General features: G+C 40.2%; 1 protein-coding gene across 1 annotated transcript in view; it reads right to left on the bottom strand.

Moving 5' to 3' along the window:
* FBN1 (fibrillin 1) overlaps nucleotides 1–20,587 on the bottom strand; it is a 132,826-nt gene extending 112,239 nt beyond the window's left edge. The window contains exons 1-4 of the mRNA XM_010145292.1: nucleotides 20,512–20,587; nucleotides 19,521–19,619; nucleotides 12,501–12,596; nucleotides 11,029–11,124 (exon numbers count right to left, since the gene is read on the bottom strand). Coding sequence (XP_010143594.1) covers nucleotides 11,029–11,124; nucleotides 12,501–12,596; nucleotides 19,521–19,572 — 244 coding nt within the window. The 5' untranslated portion in view covers nucleotides 19,573–19,619; nucleotides 20,512–20,587. The remainder of the gene's footprint in view (nucleotides 1–11,028; nucleotides 11,125–12,500; nucleotides 12,597–19,520; nucleotides 19,620–20,511) is intronic.
* Nucleotides 20,588–21,282: the final 695 nt, after the last annotated feature.

The following is a 21,282-nucleotide window of genomic DNA, read 5'->3' as shown; positions in this document are numbered from 1 at the left end:
ATAAATACCATTCCATGTAGTGGTAAACTCTGTACCTTACAGCCACAGATAAGAGTCTTCTTTGCTCAAACACATTCATATTTGTGGCTTATGCCTTTGAGCACTTCTTACTTCCATCCAAAAGTGCTGACTGGTGGTATTGTGTAGTTGCACAGCACAGAGCTAACTGGTTTCTCAATAACCTTGCACACTTTCTCGAAACCTGGCTGACAAGATCCGATCATGTTAACTCTGACTCCCAACTCAAAGCCCACCCAAGTCTTTGGACATCTCCTTCTTTGATGTCAGTAGGTTTTGGATCACCTCCATAGTTACTGACAAGTTTCACTCCTCTGAACAATGTAAAACTTCTACCTCCGAGTTTAAAATATTGCCCAGATGTTTGAATATACCACTGATACGTGCACATGTGTGTGTGAAATGCATGTATGTTCTACCCTCCGGAGACAGCAAAACGAAGAGTTGTATTATAAATGTAAGCCATTCTCTGCAGGGTTTTAGCAATAGTTTACCAGAAGTGGCAAATCATTATTGCTTTTGATGTTCATTGTAATGTTAGCCCTCTTAAACTTCTGTTGGTATTTCCTTGAATGAAATGGGCAGTTGCCTATAAATTTCATTTGTGGTATTTAATGTAGTCAGTGTATAACCTTTTATAAGATCACCCAAATATTTATGAAGAAGGAATAGACATTGCAAGTGCACATCTACAAACCCCATCTAATATATTTAATATATTTCAGACACCAAAAACCACAATTCTTATATCTAGAATTCCTTCACCGGACAAACATGAACAACAGTGGCTGTTTCTCAGTAGTGGGAGGTGTCAGTAAGGGCTCGGGAAGCTGCACTCCAGACTACATTTGAAGTGTCAAAACCAAGTCAGGTATTCCAAGTAAGTCCCTCTTCCATTATATTGTATTCAAAGAAAGTGCAACTATTTACTCCAAACAGGACCAGGACACCACTCCTGGTGTGTTTGGAGGATAGTTGAATCATTGCGACAGCAGCACGACTTTGCATCAGAGAAAATTCCTCCCAGCTTGAGAGTGAAGCAGACATCAACGATATAGATTGAAGGAAGTTGTTATTTCTATTCAAAATTCTAAACAGCTGTTTTCAAGGCAGATTAAAAGATTTTTCAATGTTTGGATTCAACTCAAGAGCTTTATCTAATGCATACTTTGTATTTGAGTATTTGTTGAATTAGAAATTTAATAGAGCAGCTGAGTATTTTAAAATCTTTTGGAAGATGTGAAAAAGGGATGTGAACTCTAGCACACCCTGTAAAACATAAATTTCTTACCAAAAGAATATGTTATTCATGCGCTCTGTACATTAGGTCAATTATTACTCACTTTTTTTGGAGAACGACCAAGTGCCTCCACCCTTTATAACAGAGCACTGTAATCAACTGTAGTAAGAATAGCAGAATTATTCTAATACACACTGGTGGCTCAAGCCCTAGCTCAGAAAGCTTGAACATTAAGAGGGTGAAACGGATTTGCCATCATCTTTACTTTTTTGTTGTTTTTTAAGAGGGGAAGAAATTAATGCTTCCTTGTCCACCTTGGTAAATAATTTCAATTTCACATAAATGGGGGAAAAAATTATAAAAAGGAATGCTTTAAATTGGCCCTCCAATTTAAACACTTCTGTTATTTAATGATAAATTCCATAAACATTCTGAGACCAATACTTCTTCCACTGCACGTCTTTCGTTTCCGCTAACCCAGTTTAACCTCTCATCTTCCTCGCAGTCAGCAGCTGTACAAAGCATTTGTTTTGTACTGACATCAGCAAGTGACTGAAGTGCCAGTGCTAGATTTAAAACGCCTTCTTCAAAACACCACTTTCAGAGCTGACTTTGATACAGCTTGTACTGCTAGTTTAATATAGTATCACCTTTCATGGAGCTGTATCTTGTTGGGTTCCTGCTGGGATGTGAGAGCTGAAATAGCGCACGGTTTTATGCATGGCACTTCATTTTGCCCTGTCTGGCTCAAGCCAAGAGAAGCATTTCAAATTATTTAGATAACCACACAGATTAAATACCCAGCAAGATAGCTTGCTAAGTCATTCATCATTTGCCATTTCTGGGCTGTGCTTGTGTCTAGCAATGTTTTCACTAGAAGAGCCGTTCAGATGAATGGAATGTACATCTCTGCTGGGTTTCCCCTGCCCAAGCAGCAGCCTAAACTTCTCAACCTTTCTTCAACACTCTCTTCCCAAGGTGTGTGAAAACTGTTTGGCTAGAACCCCTGTGCCATCAACTTCTCACCTATCTTCCCTCCTCACTGCTCCTCTGGCTTCTTCTGTATGAGCCCCTATAAGTCTACCCAGTTCCAGTGTATTAAAACATTACCTTCTCCTCATTTCAATCCCTCAAAAAGCTCATAAATTGTCCTCTTATTACTCCTTTACTATTCACCTGAAGAATCAAGTAACTGGAATAACTCACAATTCAATTCTAGACATAGTATCTGCATCACTAAATTATATCTTATCTTAAAGGTTATTGGAGCCCAAGTAATCCAACACTGGCTCTCCTTTCATAGCTACGTATTAGTTATCTCTTTCTGTAACTGCCCATTTCAATGGTAGATCTTTTTGCCTTTAAAGCCTGCAGCCTGGAAGTGATTTTTGACCCTGTGATTCCTTTTGAAGCCTGTATTAACCTGACTGTAAAGCTGTCATACTCCCATTTTACAAATCTCTCCAAGTTACCACCCACACTGTCCCACCTGGACAGGGAGATTCTCATAAAGGCTTTCATCATATCCCAGCTGGACAATTATAATTCATTGCTCACTGGGTTTACTATCACCTCTCATAAACATTGCAAGCTCAAGTAGCCTGCTGTCACTGTGCTGCTCAACTGAATGAAGATGTCTGCACGTACTACTCCAGACTAGTCCAATGGTCCTTGAAGAGCAGTTCAAAATATCTCACTTTAAGATCCATTGCACTTAACTGCACTTTGAAGAAAGTGCACAGCGCAGTCTTTCTGCTGTACGTTCACTGTTTTGTTGCTCGCTGTAGTTCTCAGAAACCTAAGCAGACACAGGATCTTTTGAGATCCTAAAACCTCCCATAGCTGAGGGACCCAATTTCCTCGTAAACCAGGTAAAATTATCAGTCAAGTACCTAATGGGTCTCCCCATGGTTTTTTTTCAGTGACAAGCAGGTAAAAGCACAGCCAGTGACACGTGCCAGCAGGAAACTCCCCTGACAGTGTGTCTGTAGTAATTTGGAGAGTGATATTTCCCTTAGGGATCCTTTCTTTTCAGATCTTGTTTAGGCCTCTTTTCTTTTCCTAGTGTTTCTTAAAGTGCCAAACCATACAAGTTGTCACCAAAAAAATATATATATAAACCCCTCAATCATTATTCATGAAGTTCTCAAGGGCAATTGGAAGTGTGAATTTGTCTGTCTTTACAGGTGCTCTTAGGTAGCTGTTTCCTACGAAGGATATGAGATACCCTCCTAAATGAAACAGTTTACTTGCAAAAAGTTTTAATTTTTACAGAAATTTCATCAACACTGTTACAAATAAAGTGCAAGGAAACTTACACGTGACAAAAGTTGCACTGACCATTTTGAGAAACTCTGCTTAAGATGCATTTTCATCAACTGACCTAGACAAAAGAATTGTTTTACTTGGAAATGCCCTTGTCAGTTTATCCTTGCATCAGGTATGATCTATGACGTTTTAAAAGGGATTCTTCTTTCTCTGTTAGAACTGACCTTCATGAAAGTTTTAGATCACTTCAAAAAACAAACAGAAAAAATGAAGTTGGTAACACAAACTTGACTGAGGCATCATACATACTGATACTTGATTTTTTCCTGTTGCAACTGACTTTTCAGCTTTCCAGCTCAATAAGAAAAAAAAGGTATGAATGGAAAATATTCATATAAAATTTCAGGGTGATTCACAAGGAAAGCATTTGTTTCCACTGTAACAAATTTAAGGATTTCAGGTAGCTGTGCTTTTCTTACACTGCAGCCCAGAGAAGAAGGAACAATTTTCTCCATAAATGGCTAAGCGGGCATTTTTATATAAGTTGTTAGAAAGCTGCATTTATTCCTGTACCATGTTCAATTCCAGGAGTCAGCACTTCCAAAGCACCTTTTCTGTGAAAGCTCTATGAGAAATTAATTGTGCTCAGCTATTCTATGTTCTGCAAGTCTTGTAGTGACCGGGGAATCGTGAAATGGTTGAAATTAGAAAACTGGGCAGGTTACAATGGTACTAAGAGAGCAAGAGTGGCTTGAAGACACTGAAGGCCTCAAATGCCACACCATGCTGCAAAGACAACCAAAAATCAATAAAAGCTGACCTAGTCCTTCTGCACACAAAAAGAACCTGACTGGTGATACAACATAACAGACAGATTCTTCCCAGATCTCCTGGAGCTCCACAGAGCACAGACCTGCCAGGACAGGCCATTCAAGGGAGTTGTACCTTCCAACTGCCTGCACCCTGCAGGTAGACGTCCTGTCTGTATCAATGTAACATCCCATAACCAAACAAACGTAGACATCTCTTTCTGTGCGTAACTTTGACACAACCTCTTAATGAAAGCGTAGGCCTCCACCCTTCTTTTCTCAAGACACTACAAGGCAGATCACAAGCAGCACCGCAAGCAAGGCCAGCGCGAGGTTCAGCCCCTATCTGCAGTGAGAGCTGAGCAGAATTTCTTGCAGAGCACACACGTGCCGCAGGCTGCCAGCACACCTGGAGGTAGGCGTCAGGTTCAACAACAAAGCTGCCTGCAGCTCCAGGAGCATGAGCTCAGTGATTCTCCTGCGAGTCCCTCCAGCGTCCTACAGGCAAGAATCAAGTCTTACAGACTACAACAGCACAACTATTTCATTCAAATGTTTATATTTCAGTTTATACCAAGTATATATTTCAGTTTATTTGTGATTAAATTCGTATGCATCTCCAGTGCTACAGCTAAAACAAAATCAAAACAGAACAAAGTCCAAATAATACCTTACTGCACATCTAAAGGTCAGCGCCCCTAGCAGCCGATCGAGAAGGCAAGGAAACACAGACAGGGCTGCCAAATCGCTGAATGAAAACTTTGGATTTGGCTTTGTCTGACTGAAATAAAAACTCAATTTGGAACAAAATGCAAATGTTCAGCTTCATGAACAAAAGAGACCCAAGTCCATACGTACGGAATCATTTATGGATCTTGATTAAGCTTTAAGCATATATCTGAGGAAACGTTTTAAAACTTGCGATGTGACATTTTGAGATGCACAAAGCATAGAGCAAGTGACATGGGACTGGTCAGAGAGTGTATCTGCACGGAGCAGAACGATGGATAAAAGTCTGCACGTACGCAAGATCCTAAAAATGCTTTTTGGCATTAAATAACGGACTGAGCTTAGTACTGCGTTCTGATCCAGAGATCTATTGATGAGATTGCTAAGTATTATAAACCATCTTAAATCACACATGGTTATTCTGCAGAAGCTGACTTCACCACCATTAAGCAGCAGCTTCAATTTTAAAAACTAAAAAAAATTTCAAATTCCTCATCCATTTACCTCAACCTCTTTTATTAAAAAAGACAAACCAAGACACTGAAAGACATCAAGGGTGGCAACACGATCAAAAGTATTAAAATTATTTTGAAGACAGTAACACATTAGTCTGACTTAATATATTTATCTTCAGCCTGAAGCCATTTTTCATAATTTTTCAGGGAGAAAATGGTGTGCAAGGATCCTTACTCCAGGCCTTCAAGCTTAGCCATCCTTTAGTTTGCCGCTATAATACTGTACAAGCATTCACGTTACGGGGCTGCAGAAACTACATGTCTATGTCAACAGATGTGTTTCTTGGAAGGCAGCTACAGAAATCAAGTTTATTCAAATGTTTGCCAGCTACCATATGCTGCAATACTACTTTAAATGCAACATAAGGCTTTGGGAACATACTTTTACTGCTATCTACACTTTGTTATTTACTTTCCATTTAGACTAAATACCAGAGACGGGGCACACTAAGGGGTGCAGTGTCCTCTTTGTGAAAACATTCTATCCGTTGTAATATTTAGAAAGAAAAAACTATACACAGCACTACACTACTGTCGACCGCTTTCAGCGGCTGCAATTTCATAGAGAGGCTCTGGGAAAGATATTTTTACATGTGGCATTAATTCTGGGAACTTTTAATAATGGCCAAATATAATTAAAAATTATGCAAAAATTCCTGCCATGAAGAAAGTAGTACAGAAACGACTCTGTTTGAAGAAAAAGCAATCATTTGCTCATACTTTGAGTCCAGAAAAAAAAACCCCACAACACACGTGGTATGCTTTTAATATTTGAACTACATCAGGCCCAATTCTGCTCCTATGCTAAGTGAGTGGCAGAACTCCAACATGCAGCAGGATTGAGCCCCTGATGTTGTCACAAGCATTCAAATAAACAAACAGGGCTGTAACACATTCTAAGCTTCCACTGTGTTCCTCTAAATGGATCCAGACCGAAAAAGAAAAGCACGTTTCATTGCATTTTTGCAATACAAGGATAACAACGATTTTGTATTATATAGAATTCACCCTCTTAAAGTATAATCATCCAAATGCTCAGAGAGAAACAGATTCAGAGTCAAGAAAGCTTTTATGCACACGTCTGGAGGACACAGCGCTACCAAATTTGATAGGGATGTCTGATCTCGCTGAGCTCCTAACATCTCTTCTTCCTTTGGACGTTGATGAAGTGCATGACATAGGAATATTTTCACATGACCCAAACATGGGCATCTCACACAGCCAGCTAAACCCCCAGGCTCTTTTACAGACAATAAGAAGAGCTGTTGATGTTCTCAATCATCCTCAGGGGAACACAAGCTAAGTCTCTGCTCTCAATCTCTTCAGCAACTCTAAAAGGGGCTGCGGAATCTGTAACTCAGCTCAAATTATTCAGCATTAAAAGTCAAATGGTGTAAAGACAGCATCCGGTTTTTAACCAGCAGAAGAAATTCTGCTTTGCTTGCATCTTCATTTTCTGTTACCTGTGATTTCTTTTCATTAACAGTATGACTAAAAGATATGCTAAAAGCTGAGTGCACCTCTCAGATCTTAACTGACTCTGAAAGCTTGGGCCAAGATCCAGCAAGGCCCTTCAGAGCTTGCATAATTTCAAGCATACTGACATCTCAGGTTTGAATTTAAATGCATGTCAAAGCCCATCACTGGATCACATCCAGAGAACTCAGCACCTTCCAGAAGGAATTCTTGAAGTTCAAATTTTAACAAAGCCAATACCCATGAATTATTTTCCTTTCTGGACTGTGCATTTTAAGTGTGTCTTAAATTGCTGTAGGAAGCATTTCCAACTCCACTACACTTCTACTGTTTAGCTTATGTCAAGTTCACCTTTCTAATTAACATGATCCCACAGAAAAGCCAGGTCTGTTGTACTTATGATACACCTGCATACACTTGACAGTACACCCAGGAGGCTCCTCCTGCTCTGGAAAGGTACCAAACACCATCTACAACAGCTTAGGAGCTAACGATACACGTGTACCACTTGTGACCATGCTAGTTACCAATCCAGCTCCGATCAAGTGTATCTCACCAGTGACACGGTACACACTCACAGAACTTCAAGAGGAACTCCACTGATAGTAATGAATCTGTATTTTCATCTTGCTCATGTTTATAGTGTTTTATACCATCATTAACACTTCTAAGATGCACACAAAGCAATCTGTGCACCAAAACAGTCCAAGGCTAGCTGCTACCCTCTCAAAGAATGACGGAATAAACAGATAAAATACTCATGCCACTAATATGATGGAGTTTGCTGCAGTAAGCAGCAGGTCTTTCACCAGATAAAACCTTTTCATTGCGCAATGTGAAGCTATTGACTTACACTGAAGTCTTGTGGATCTTCAATCATACAGTCAGCATTGACTGAGGTAATACCAATCAGGCTAATTTGTATTACAAATATGGACAAAATGTATGGAAAAACTACTTAAAACAGTAGACACTGAACTACGCAGCTCGCCTCTGGACGTAAGGAACTGACGCTAGCTTTGCTACAACCACCTGCAACATTTTAATTGTTTTCCATGTCAGATTATTGGAATAGCCTCCATGAATTTGTTTCCTCAACATTGTTTTACTCAAGACAGTTCTAAGCTACGACATACACAGCAAAGGCTGGAATATTCTTTGGTCTGTGACATACGTGTCACAAACACTATTAGTGTCACTGTTACTATTAGTTGAAGCTGCATGATAGGCACCAGTAAATTGCTTACACCACTGTTAGCTTATGGCATGGCATAACCTAGAAGTCAAACCCCAGCCAAACAGATGGAGAATGTGCACGTCACAAAATCGTATCACTTCACATTACATTTATATCCAGAGGTGACATTTCACCCGAAAATGAGATCGTTTAAGAGACTATTTCTCTTGACTAATTTCCATGTTTTCACACACACACACACACATACATAGAGATGCTTTGGTTTTGCTTTGCTTTATTCTCCCCACCCCCCAACCCTTCCCTTTTTTTTTTTTCTCTCTAATAAAGACAGTTTTACTCTACAAGGCATGAATCTTGTCAATTTACTGGATAACATGCATCCATATATACATCAGAAGCCCACCAGGGAGTGTCACAAATCCACGTAACTTCCCAAAGCTGGATTCAAAACGTGGACCTCTTACTTAGCTGACAGATGTGTAAAATCATACGCAGCCAGACAACTCCCTCATGGCCACACAGGTGCATGTGCTGAACAATGCGAGTTATTCTGACTAAGACGGACGTTAGCTTATACTTGAAAAGTTATCTTCAGAGAAAGTTTTTCTGATGGTATAATGTGATTCTGGGCCCAAACACCCACCACACCCTTTTGTGGGGAGGGGAACATATTAGCTCAGCTAGGTAGATAGGCTGCAGGAAATTTCTGTGACAGAGGCCAAATTTCAGAGGTTTTCTAGGAAGATATGACTATCCTTTGGCCTCAATACTGCAGTGAGCAATAGCCAAAAATACTACAGCTCATTAATGTCTATTTTCTCTGTTATTGATAACTATATAATCGAACACATGTTCTAAGTAAAACCTGCCTACGGATGAGGCACATAAGTTACAGATTTCCACTTCAGTTGTGCTTGGTAATGGGCTAGGGATTTCATGACAGCATGAACTGGCTCACGCGGCTCTGTGTCACCAGTTTCTCACTCCACCTGACACCAGGCAGGAGCCCCGAGGGGCGAGACTGAAGCTGCTAGCAGGCTTCAGTCTTGAAAGTTACCCTAATGGAGCCAAACTGATCCCCAATCTGGCAACATAAAAGCGGCACTGAAGAATCTTCTGCAAGTGCACTTGACAACTTCTCACCAGTCTGAAGGTTCAAAGCCTCACCCATGCAGAACAAGTAGTCACTGCTTGAAGATCAAAGCCTTTGCATTAATATTCAGTAAATTCTTTACCTATAAAGCCTTCAGTCTCTTGAAACTTGGGATTTTCCATTCCTTTCACTTCTCTCGAGCCGTGAGATCCCAACATGCAGAACAGAGATACTTTTCAACCTTCAGAAAAACTTCACTATCAGTTTGAACTATTACAACATCTGAGTGGACAACTGGCAGGACCTGACACAGCAATCATCCTACTGCCTGCTGAATGAAAAGCTTTGGTCCACTAAGATCTGTTGTTCTGCATCAGCCACCTATGGTGCCCATATAAAAAAGCCAACCATCACCCCAGGCCCAGCACGGGCAGTGCTGACACCTGACACACTCACTGACAGAAATTTCATGTGCCAAACACATCCCCTACATGCAGGACCCAAATCAGGCTATGAATGTCTCTTTTGTACCAGGTTCATATCTAGATATGTAACACAACATATTGTATGAGTAGTATTCATGGATTTCCAACCAAACGGATCAGTTTATAGCTCTAATAAATGAAAATGCTTTATTTTTAATATTATAAAATTCAGCAGAAGATTTATACCTAAACTCTGTTCACTGCATCTCTCTCAATGAACCAGTAAATTGCTTTAATAACACCAAAAAAAACCCCCATATATCAGGTGATACAGTTGGTATAGCTGTGGTTTTGTATGGAAACAGCTGCGATTATCACTATGGATACACAATAAAAAGGCAAAATTGATAACAATAAATCAAAATGGAAAGAAGAATTGAATAAACTCTGCCAAAACAAAACATGCCAAAGACAGAGCCAGTGTGTTGCTTATCATTGGTAAGCAAATGTATCAAGAGATACAGCGAGCTTTTCTGATGACCTAGAAACTGAAGTTTGAGTAAAACCACTTATCTATATTTTTTACTGGCCATGCTTCCATGGAAGCTTTTCATAGCAAAAACATAAACAAAAGAAAGGCCTTAATCAGTTGCACGTGTGTTTCACCATGGCCTCTATCCTTAGGAAGCTCACATGTTGCTAAAAATGCTACCTAAAATTTATTTTCAGTCTTGACTAATAAAACAAATCCAGTTGATTCAGCTATAGATGAGAATTGATAATGGCTCAACAACCCTATTGTTAAGAGTAAATAAACAGGGATTTTTGCCCTGGGAAAAGGAAACAACACTTGGTAAATCAATCATGAACCGAAAAATCAATCGTTAAAATCATACCGATCAATGCTTGTGATACATAAAAATCACAGAGGAAGATAAGATTGAATATTTGTTCTTAAATCAATGCTAAAGTTTTCTTTCTTATTAAAAATGCCATCTAGGAAAGTTGTTACCATTGCAATTTCTGTTATTCGATAACTAATATCTCCACAATTTTCTTAGATGCGTTTTCCTTTCAGTAAAGCTTTCTTACATTGCATTTGACAAGAATGTGAATTCTCTTTTACCTTATTCACAAGCAGCAATAAAATATAACTATTTAGACATTTTATTTCCTATTACTATTTAAGTATTTTTAAGTTACTATTGATCAAATTGGAACACAATTTTTTTTTTTCCACTGTTTTAGGGCACATACCTCTTTCACACTGGGGTCCAGTAAAGCCATATGTGCAAGCACATCGGTTCGGAGCCACACATCTCCCTCCGTTTAGACATCCATTTTCACAAACAGCTGTACCAGAGGGAAGGCAAAAGTTATCTTTATTGAGCTACTTCCAGAAAGACAGGAGGGCATGTACTTGATCAGCTCAGGTAAACTGGTAAAAATGGTAAACATAACAGGATAGGACACTTTATTTTCCAGAATCTGCTTATGATCCTTTCCTATTTCTGGCCTCATTAGTATAATGAATTCATCTTTTCAAGGGAGAATAATATAAAACAGTAACAAACACAGCTTGTTTGATCTTTCCCTTTGGGATGGCTAGACAACTATAACTTTAAAATAACATCTCTTTCAAACTTTCAACAAGGAAACACTGATATAGTTGAGACTGCAGGTAGAAGGTGGAGAAGAAAATTTCATCTCTAAATCCTCAAAATTATTCCCTATTCAGAAGCAAATTTTCATAATAAACTCCAAAAGCAGTTGCTCTCAAAAATAATCAGAAAATTTAACAAGCACACAAAAAAGGGACTTTTAAATACAATTTGATGCTCATTGAGCAATGTTGTTATTTGTTCCATTCCATGTTCACTTCAGTAGAAAGAAGGTTTCCATTTATCCTCTTTTATCCACTTGATATTTCACAGAGAAGGCAGAAATACAATTCTTAATCCTTTTACCACATGATTCTCTTCCAGATTATTAGGGTAAATTCCTGGTCCCACTGAAGTTCATGTAAAGTGTGCCATTGATTTTGACAGAGCACAAAAGGTTTTCATTAAATGAACTGAACACATTTGCTTTGTCAGACCAGACTTTGTCACTAGATAGCAACGCAACAGCCTTTGGGTAAAAGCAGTGTCTACATCCTTATTTGAGTTTCTTCACAGCATTCCAGACAAGAAGAGCAAGAGACCACCAGTCAGTTTGGGAGAGATTTCAAGCAGCAGATCCAGGGAATGCTGCTGGCTCAGGATTGATTGAGGAAATCACAAATGTTGATCAACTCTAGTAAGACAACATCAAAATGAGCAAAGTGCCTAAAGCAAACCCCTGAAATTAAAACAAGGCTTTGTATTAAAAAGCTTAATTTTGTCTGTAAGATGAAAATTGAATTCCATGTAAATTCTTAATGTATGGCCTATTGCTCTAGTGAGTGGAAAGCCCCGGAGGTCAATGAGAATTATGGTAACGTGAGAACTACAGGATCAAGTTATATCCAATTATTATGAATTCCCATGATGTTTATTTTAATAGTCCTGATCAGAAAGAATTCACTCAGCATTCATTACAAAGTCATGTGTTTTCCTGTAAAATTCCACTGTACCTGATCAAAACCAAGCTCAACAGCAGCTGAAATTTAGTGCTCAAGAGTGCCCAATCCACACATTCCAGAATTACTTAACTGTACACAGTATCTACATTTTTAAAAGCGTACTTACGCTGTCCACAGTGTGTTCCTGTGTATCCCTTCTGACAGAGGCAATGGTCGTCACTGCAGCTACCTCCATTCATGCACCGGATGTTACAGTGTTGTACTTGAAAGGAGAAAAGATTTACCTCAGTTACATCGAACCAGCCAGAAACACTTCACTGTCTGCTAAGGGATTTCCCTTTTTTTAGGGATTGATTCTGTGAACTACCAACCTGTATTAGAAAGCAAGGATGTGTATTTCAGGACAGTACAGAAAACAATAGTGATTTATATTCCTAAGGAACACAGGACACAGTGCAAGAATTTGATACCACCCTTATTCACTGAAGTCAAAGGCATTTCCTACAAGCATAAACCCACAGAATTTGCCTCTAGTTTGCAACTATGAGAAAAGGCCATCACTGAGGGAAAAGCACTAAACTTCTGCCAGATACCACCAAGGAGAGAGAGAGTCTTATCACCTGGGCAGTGGTGGGGGAAGTACTGCAGGGAAGCATATAAGGGAGCTCCTGAAGACAGCCTGGACCTGCCAACACCTGCGATACCAGAAACCGTTCTGCCCAGGTTCTGCCCTCTTCTTGCACAAAAAGTAAAAGTAGCAGAGCGATTTCTTTCTGTATGCCATCCGCAGGCTCACCCCATCTCCAGGTAAAGCTGCTGCAGGATGTTGTGCTTGGGGGCTGCAGAGCTTTCAGACAGCATTTCCCCAGAGGCAGCAACCTTCCCCTGCGAGGAGCAGGGGCAGGGGAGCAGCACCAGCACACTCTCCTCAGCCACAGCCCCCACATTTGTCACGATTAACATGCAGCTGAAGCCCCATGCCAGTAATGCTAAGTCTGTGCTGCATTCTTCTATGAGTAAGTACAAATATACTTTTAACTAGGCATTAGGAACATCTTAAAGTACATCAGGCTCTTCACCAGTCATAGAGGCCTCTGAGAAAGTGAAGTCTCCTTACAGATCCCACCGTCCAACCCAGCTGTAAACTGGGCCAGCACCCCAGTAAGCAGCCAGGAAATGGTTTCCCTCTTAACAGCAACCACATGAAAGGCTCCTCCCCAGACAGATTACGGTCAAATCAGCCTTTCAGCAGATTGTGACGGAGCATTAGATACCTACACCACGCTGCCTGAAACGCTCGGGCCAGGAAAGCAGAAACTGCACGTCTCCCCGCAGCCTGTTGCTAACGGGTGCCATGCCAACTGCCTCATTTTTCCTGCTGCACAAAGCCCTCAAGCATCATTTGGCTTTTCATAGTTCAGAAGTATGTGAAAGAAATTCTGGGTTTATTTTCTAGTAGAAATAATAATTTTAACTTTATTGCCTTCTATAGCAATATGAATCCGCAGAACGTCAGTTAAACATGCAGTTGGAGAAAGGATTTAAAACAATCTAGCATTTAAAACACTGGTACTCTTAATTCTTCAATTATGTCAGTAAAAACTGTACCTTACATTTCTAATAGTTACAATACATCTTTTTTCAACTTTGGATGTACTTCAGTACTTCAGGCAACAAAAATGTGCTAACATTCCTCAACAAAAAGTAAAATCGTCTGCAAATACAAGTGAGTATCTGGTGAAGATTTTTGGACGATGTCCTAAGTAGGTCAGAAAAAGGTGTATAGTTACTTTAAAATGTGTAGTTCAACTTCGCTTTATACAATCTTAGAAAAACAGAGGGGATTACAAAAAGCATAGGAAATGATATCATCTGTCAAGCAGGGAAGGAACTTAAAAACCACAAACTGATTTCAATTAGAGCAAGCTATGCCAAAAGCTAATTTCCATTCCCACATGAAGACCAAAACCATTTAAATAGTTTAAACTACATTTGAGATAAAAAGGTTAACAGTAGCTTATATGATTATTTTCATATTATTTGTTCAAGTAAAAGTAAAGTATATTTCCCCATTTTGGGATAAGGAACGGTTTTACACATAACACACACACAGATACACACACACACACAAAGTTTCCATAATTTGTCTTACTGTTTCTTAAAGGAACTTTTCCAAGGTAAAATATTTCTTTCTCCTTTTGAAACTACAATCATTATGGGAGACTGCTGAGACACCCAGTAATTTTTTCTAAAATGAGCCTTTCAAATCAGTGAGCCTTCTCCCTATTAGCATACTTGAAAATCAGTGGCATACAGTCAGTAATTATTTATTTTCTGCCTCTTTTGAGGGGATATTGAAAATAGTATTTCCAAAATCATACAGACTATTCCGAAATATTATCCTTCCAACGTTTATAAAAACACATGCGAGGGCTGTCTGGAGCTCAGATGATGATTTTAAGATTGCATTTTTTAAAAGTAGCGTATTAATGCTAGTCCAGAGACTCTTTTCTAAGCTGTATCAACAATTCCATTAATGTCAGTGGAGATATTCCAGTAAATTAAATAACCTGTTTCAAGGTATCACACTGACAGACTCAAGAAAAAAGCACAGGAATTACCATAAGGCTGTTAAATCAATGCATATAACTTTGTCTTAACTCAGCATGCACAGGAAACGTTAACAATGTTAATAAATTACTGCTTTTAAATAATTACTGTTCTCTTTTGGATCCAATTTGTAAACAGTCTGCCCTGGAACCTTCTGAAGTCAAAACAGGAATAACTGCAGGAACATAGCCTTTCAAACCTGCAAAAGAGCCAGTGAGACTAAACGCATCCACACACACTTTCTGCGTGGGCAACACTTGCATTGTTTATCCCAGTGAAACCAGAAGTTTCATGCTGAAGTATAATGGGTCCAGACTTTTTGAATAAATTCTCAGCAAAACTGAGTAAAGCCTTTATCACACCAAGAATACTATCACCACCCACAAAACGTCCAGGAGCTCTACAAACGGACAAATGCTAACACAAACGCTGCCTACTCTGTGGTCCCAAACTAAAAAATGTGAGGTGTGAGGGTCTGCAGTGTTTGGGTGGGAAAACCAGCGCAGCCACTCGCCCAGCACTTCAGCCCAGGGGCAGCAGCAGGGCTGGCTGGTGGGCAGCGGGAGAAGAGGCTTCCTCTCCTCTCTCTGTGCCACTGCCGAGGAAACGCTCCCAGCTCCGGCCATGCATGACGCAGGGCTTTGCCTGCCAGGAGCTGTAAACAAGGAATGACGGTCTCATCGCATCCCAGATGCTCAGCGTGCTTTCTCTGTCGAGTGGCTGACTCAGGAGAGAGATGGCAACTAGCGCCAGGATAGGACTCGGGCCTGCAGCCTGGCATGGGGTTCTGAGAAAACCCACCGCAGCCTTGAAAGCTCTGGCAATATTTAAAATTCAAGGCTTTTACCACCCCTGACAGCAGCAGAATATAAGGGAACGGGCTGCACTCCCCAGTTTTACTGCCATTGAAGGTAGGACACATCAAGGAGTGGGATCCTGGGGAGCAGAGCCAAGGGCCAGGCTCCAACCAACTCATCCCAGCATGTGTTCTCTGAGGAAGACCTCAGTCCTCAGCTGGAACCTCTAAAAATTCTAGCAGCGGGGGTGGAACAGGCTCCACTTTGCACTCAGGCAATGTAACCAGTCTGCCTGTCCCCACCAGCTGCCAGCCCCAGCAGCCACCACAGCTCCCAGTGCTGCTCCCAGGGCTCCCTTCCTTCAGAGACAGCCCCATCAGCAAACGCCTTCCCTGTTCAGGCCAGCCCAAGCCTGGAAGCAAAACCAGTGGCTGAGCTCAGAGGCACATCCAACTCATGACACTGGGCGCAGCAGGGGGTGCCTGATGCTGAAGGAGAGTCTTTTATTTGCCCCCCTCTCTGACAAGGGCAGAGCAGGAACTCCAGCCTCATGGCAGGATCGTAGGTTATGTCTGCAGCATGAGCAGGCTGCAGCATGATCAGAAAGGGCCAAAGCAGTCACGGTCTGGGCGGTCTGGGAGGTAGCAGCGGAGCAGCCACTGCAGAGCTGGCGCAGCACAGGGCGTAGGACATCTCCCCAACATGCACCTGCAACGTCAGAGCCAGCCATCGGAGCCAAGGAGGGGGGATGCCTCCACGTGTGGCAATCTTATCTCCAAGCCTACTGTAAACATACCCAAAAATCCACTAATTACACAGAAATAACCACTACTCAGCCAGCAAGTTCACTGATGTCACGAAAATCCCTGCTGCGAAAACCACCAGCTGATCTTTTCAACCACGAATCAGATTCTTGAAGCTGACTCATAACCAACAACTGACCTGCATAAGAATCAAACTTGAAGGCTTTGTTTTGCTTTCCAATCCACATGCTTTCCAATCTACATTAATTATTTGATTCTGGCGGAAAACCAGTCTGAAAGAGCCACCATGAATTTGGTTCCTGCCTATGGCTGTACATGCCATAAAACCTGTGCCCACTCCTGATTCCTTAAATACTAAAGACAGACGTAGCTTAAAAGACCCAAAAGATGACTCACACACCTCATATATCAGAAGCTTTACATTTAATTCTGAGAAAATATTGCATTTTCACCTGTATTTATCATTTGTATTCTGAACGTGACAAACTTGTAACATGTACTTTCGATTTTTATTATTTCAATAAGTTTTTTTCTCATTTGTTAAAACATGTAATTAAAGTAAGGTTTCCTGATGCATAATCTGATAAAATATTAACCGTTCCAATGGGAGTTGACAGCAACCCTTTGATGTCAAATCGGATTTTTTTACGTTGATGTTTACATTGTTTTCTAATAGCAGGTATCGTGGTCTATTGTGTAAACACATACTCATGGATTTTATCTACAGCGCCAACAGAGCAAATGACTTACAGAAAGTGTATGTTCTATAAGTCCTAATGAGGTGCTGGGTCATAAACATTACTTCACAAGAGTGCACAGAGGCAGTGGAGTCTTTTCTCTCTACAGCAGCTCAAGACACTTTTACTTTTAGAATTGGTTTAATAAATAAAGGTGATGTGACCACACACACAAAATGTGTCTTAAGTGCTAGCACTGATTAAACAAGATATAAAAAATATCTCGAGCCATCTGCTTAATACTGTGTTAATACTCACACCATACACAGAAAAGCAAAATTTAAAAGTGGGCAAACCTATGTAGCCATGTAAGGAAAATAATGTCAGCGCTGATTAAAGCTTATGATGAGCAGAATATTCATACCTAGGGGAAGTCATTACAGAATCACAGAATCATTTCATTGGAAGAGACCTTTAAGATCATCGGGTCCAACCGTTCACCCTGCACAACTGTCAACAATCAAAATAGCTATGTCAAATAGGCCTTAGAAGCTGCTTGATTAAAAATTGTATTAAAGTCTTTCTGCACCGATTTATCTGTACAACTCCAATAAAGGCTAAAACTATGGAGATCTATGGTAGAATTTTTCAGAAAAAGTCCCACAAGAAGAACTGTAACTTTACTCATACTCTATTTTTCTTGTAGTTAGTCTTGACTCATAAAATACTTTAGTGTGGCCTAAAAAAAAAAAAAAAATGAGGTAATACTAAGGCCCACTCATTCCTGCCTTTTAGAAAAGTGCCAAAACATGTAACAGATGTAGGAATATATCTCTCCTTCTGCACCCTGAAGGGGACTTGGGAGAAGGTCATACTTTCCTTCACTGGCTTACAGGATTAAGGCGTAAGCACCTGGTAAAACAGCAGCTGCAAACCGAATCGGGGATGCAACGACACACACTTGTGCAGCATTCTGCACCCTTCCTCCCTCCAGTACTCGCTGGGAGCTCCATACCCTCCTCATGCTGGCCTCACCCTAACAGACATCACAGAAGCCTGAGAAAGGGATTGAACTACAAAGAACAATATTTACCATTTTCGTACATGCCATTCCATTACATTCCACAGTTGTTATTGTTTTTCCACTGTTATTGTATGAAAAGGATGCTAAAGCCACAAGCTGAAGTGGTCAGTTATGTTGGAAGACTCTTATCAACTAGGAAAGCAAAAAAATGGCAAGGTAAAAAACACAGGGGCAATGTGGACCACACATTGACGTATTCAGAATTAAAAGTACAACCATTTTGTACAATATTACAGACCTCAGTGAGTGCATCACCCAGTGACTTCAGTTAATACATTATTCAGATAGTTACAGGCGTTTGTGGGAACCAGTTTCCCCAAAATTTCTTTCCAGAAACTTCATTTTTTAAATAAAAATAAAAATCTTCTACATTCCAAGACACAAGCACCATACTATGGCGAGAGATGAGAATACAGTGGACTTCACAGCTGGCATCTCAGACATGAACTGAGATACTACCCCAAGAAAAATCCTACTTCATATCAGATACTTTACCCATGATTTGCTACTAAGCTAACTTTTTCATTGAACGAATACAATTTATTTGGTTTTTTCTGGATCTGGGGAACCTTCCTTGAAAACCTGAAATCCAAACATTTCAGAGAGGTGACTTTTCCTAGAAAAGTTTGATTTCCAAAGCATCTGTTTTCTTCTGATGAAAAGCTGTCCCGCTTAAAATTGTTAACCAGTTCTGCACCCATAGCACCTACAGAAGTAATCACCTGAGTAAGGTCAGCAATATCAGATTCAGAAGATATGAACTGAGCCTGGCAAAGAAACACTGTAATACTCATAGGCCTATCTATGTACAGCACAGCACAGTGTCTGGCTTAGCAACCCCCAAAATGAGAGCAGAATTGCAACACAAGTCAAATTCAGCCAAGTGCAAACAGTCGTCTCTCTATCATTACAACTTTCGTGCTGTGTATGTGTGCATGTCTAGCGCTGAATAGAGATAAGACATTTTCCAGAACGCAAGGAAGACTGGAATTAGCGTTACAAACTGGCAAATGAATATAGCTTCCAACAAAAGTCATTTGGTTTCAGTTTGGCAAAAGAGTGTCCCCAATAGCTAGTCGCTGAGTCATTCTTCAGTTTCATCATAGGAGGCTATGCCTTCTTTCCTGTGGTGAAAGTACGTCTGGTGACTCAGAGGTTATTTGTCTTGAACACCGACCACAAAACTATGTTACATACCTTAGTAGCTTCACAGACTCAAAAGAGCAATATCAAAGACACAGAAGAAATACTTACTTGATTTTGAACCACAGGAGGGGGCTATCTGACCATTTGGGCATGTGCACATGTTTGGTCTAGAGCAAAATCCATCCCCACAGGAATGTCTGCAGATTGCTATAAAGAAAACATAAATGCCTTTAAAATATGCTTCAAAAACCCCAGACACATAAAAAACACCTGATAGAAAATACGCATTCAGAACCATAGCGTAAATACCTACAGAGTCATTAAAATTGCATACAACATATTCCAAAACAGCTCCTCAAGTTCATTCACATCTCTGTAGGGGACAGCTAAAACCTAAACCTTCACCATTTTTTATGAAAAGGTCTCTGAACATGCCACAGGCCACATTAGATAGAGATTCCCTTGGAAAAATGAAACTGTGGTCCTTTTTACCAGACTGCTTTTGGAGGAAGGATGGCACTGAGGCAGCACTAATACGCTCCCACTATTTCTGTGCCAGACACACACGAACGTAATAATTCCAGTCTGACAGCACATTGCCTCAGTATCTCTGGACAAGGTCTTCTCAGCCTTAGGCAAATTGCCTTCAACAATTATTTCTAGTACATTGTACCATTACACACGAATATGCACCCAGGACTATGACGTATGTATGTGAGTATTTACATCCCTACATATATATTTCAGGCATATGCCCCAAACAAGCAACGAAAATGCACTTGCTGTTGCCTTCTTCCATTTATTTAAATAGATTAACATATCCCACAGCTCCTCGTTCCTGAGAGTCCACAGAGTCCTTGGATCCCCGTACCACAGACTTAAACAAAACATGTGGATGAGATTAATCCTTTGTTAAATACTGATATCAGATCACTGTGTTGTAGCCCACAAAACTTTCTCTATTAGCTTATTATATTTAAAATGGTGAAGAAATGATGTGCAACTGCTATCGGAACCATACAGAAACACATTTCAGTTCTGGTATACAATAAAAAACAAAGATAAACCTCAGTCATAGCACATAACTGGATTAACTTACGGACTATGCATTGGTTTCCACCAGGTAAAGTTTTCCATCCAGGGCAACAGTAAGCATTGTAACGTGATCCACACACATTTGGTCTGGGAAAAAAAAGGATAAATTCTTATTTTTACTCAGAAATATGTTTTAAAAGTAGAGACATAAAAACGGAAAAAGTAAATCACTGCAATATATATTTCAATAATTAAAACTAGAAGTGCTGTATGTTTTTAGCAGAACTGTACGCCTTCGGCTGTTGCGGTTTTTAGGTAACATATGCTTTTACAAATTTAAGATTTTATTATAGACACCAAATCAAATCAGTAACATACGAACAACAGGAGCGGAATAAGGAAACCTCGTCTCAAACCACTCTATAGCTGGAAAAGTAGAATATAGGGGTTTTGATCAACACTCCCTTTTAAATACAAAATGAGGGATCACACCCATCACCTTTAGTGAACACAGACTAAATCTAGTGCTTTTTAAATGATAATGTTTAAGCTTCATGGTGCTTTTTCCTCTTTATGCTAAAGCGCTATTACAGGTCTCTGTTTTGTCCCTGAGCCAAACTCCGTATTATGTACGTCTGTGTGAAACATGCCAGCCATGACATTAGCCAAGTAACTCAGCCAAAATATGTAAAAGCTTCATTAGCAAAAATGACTATCAGAAAAGTCACGGCTGTGGGTGCATGTAGAGAGATAGGGTCCTGGGAAACGAATATGAGGGGCCTACTGTCCTTACATGATGGCTTCACAGGAAACTTTTCTTTCCAACCCATTCCCC

This window comes from Buceros rhinoceros, unplaced genomic scaffold, assembly GCF_000710305.1.
Source record: "Buceros rhinoceros silvestris isolate BGI_N320 unplaced genomic scaffold, ASM71030v1 scaffold3831, whole genome shotgun sequence".
Lineage (NCBI taxonomy): Eukaryota > Metazoa > Chordata > Aves > Bucerotiformes > Bucerotidae > Buceros > Buceros rhinoceros.
The sequence above is the reverse complement of the archived record's forward strand: the minus strand, read 5'-3'. Positions and strand labels throughout refer to the sequence as shown.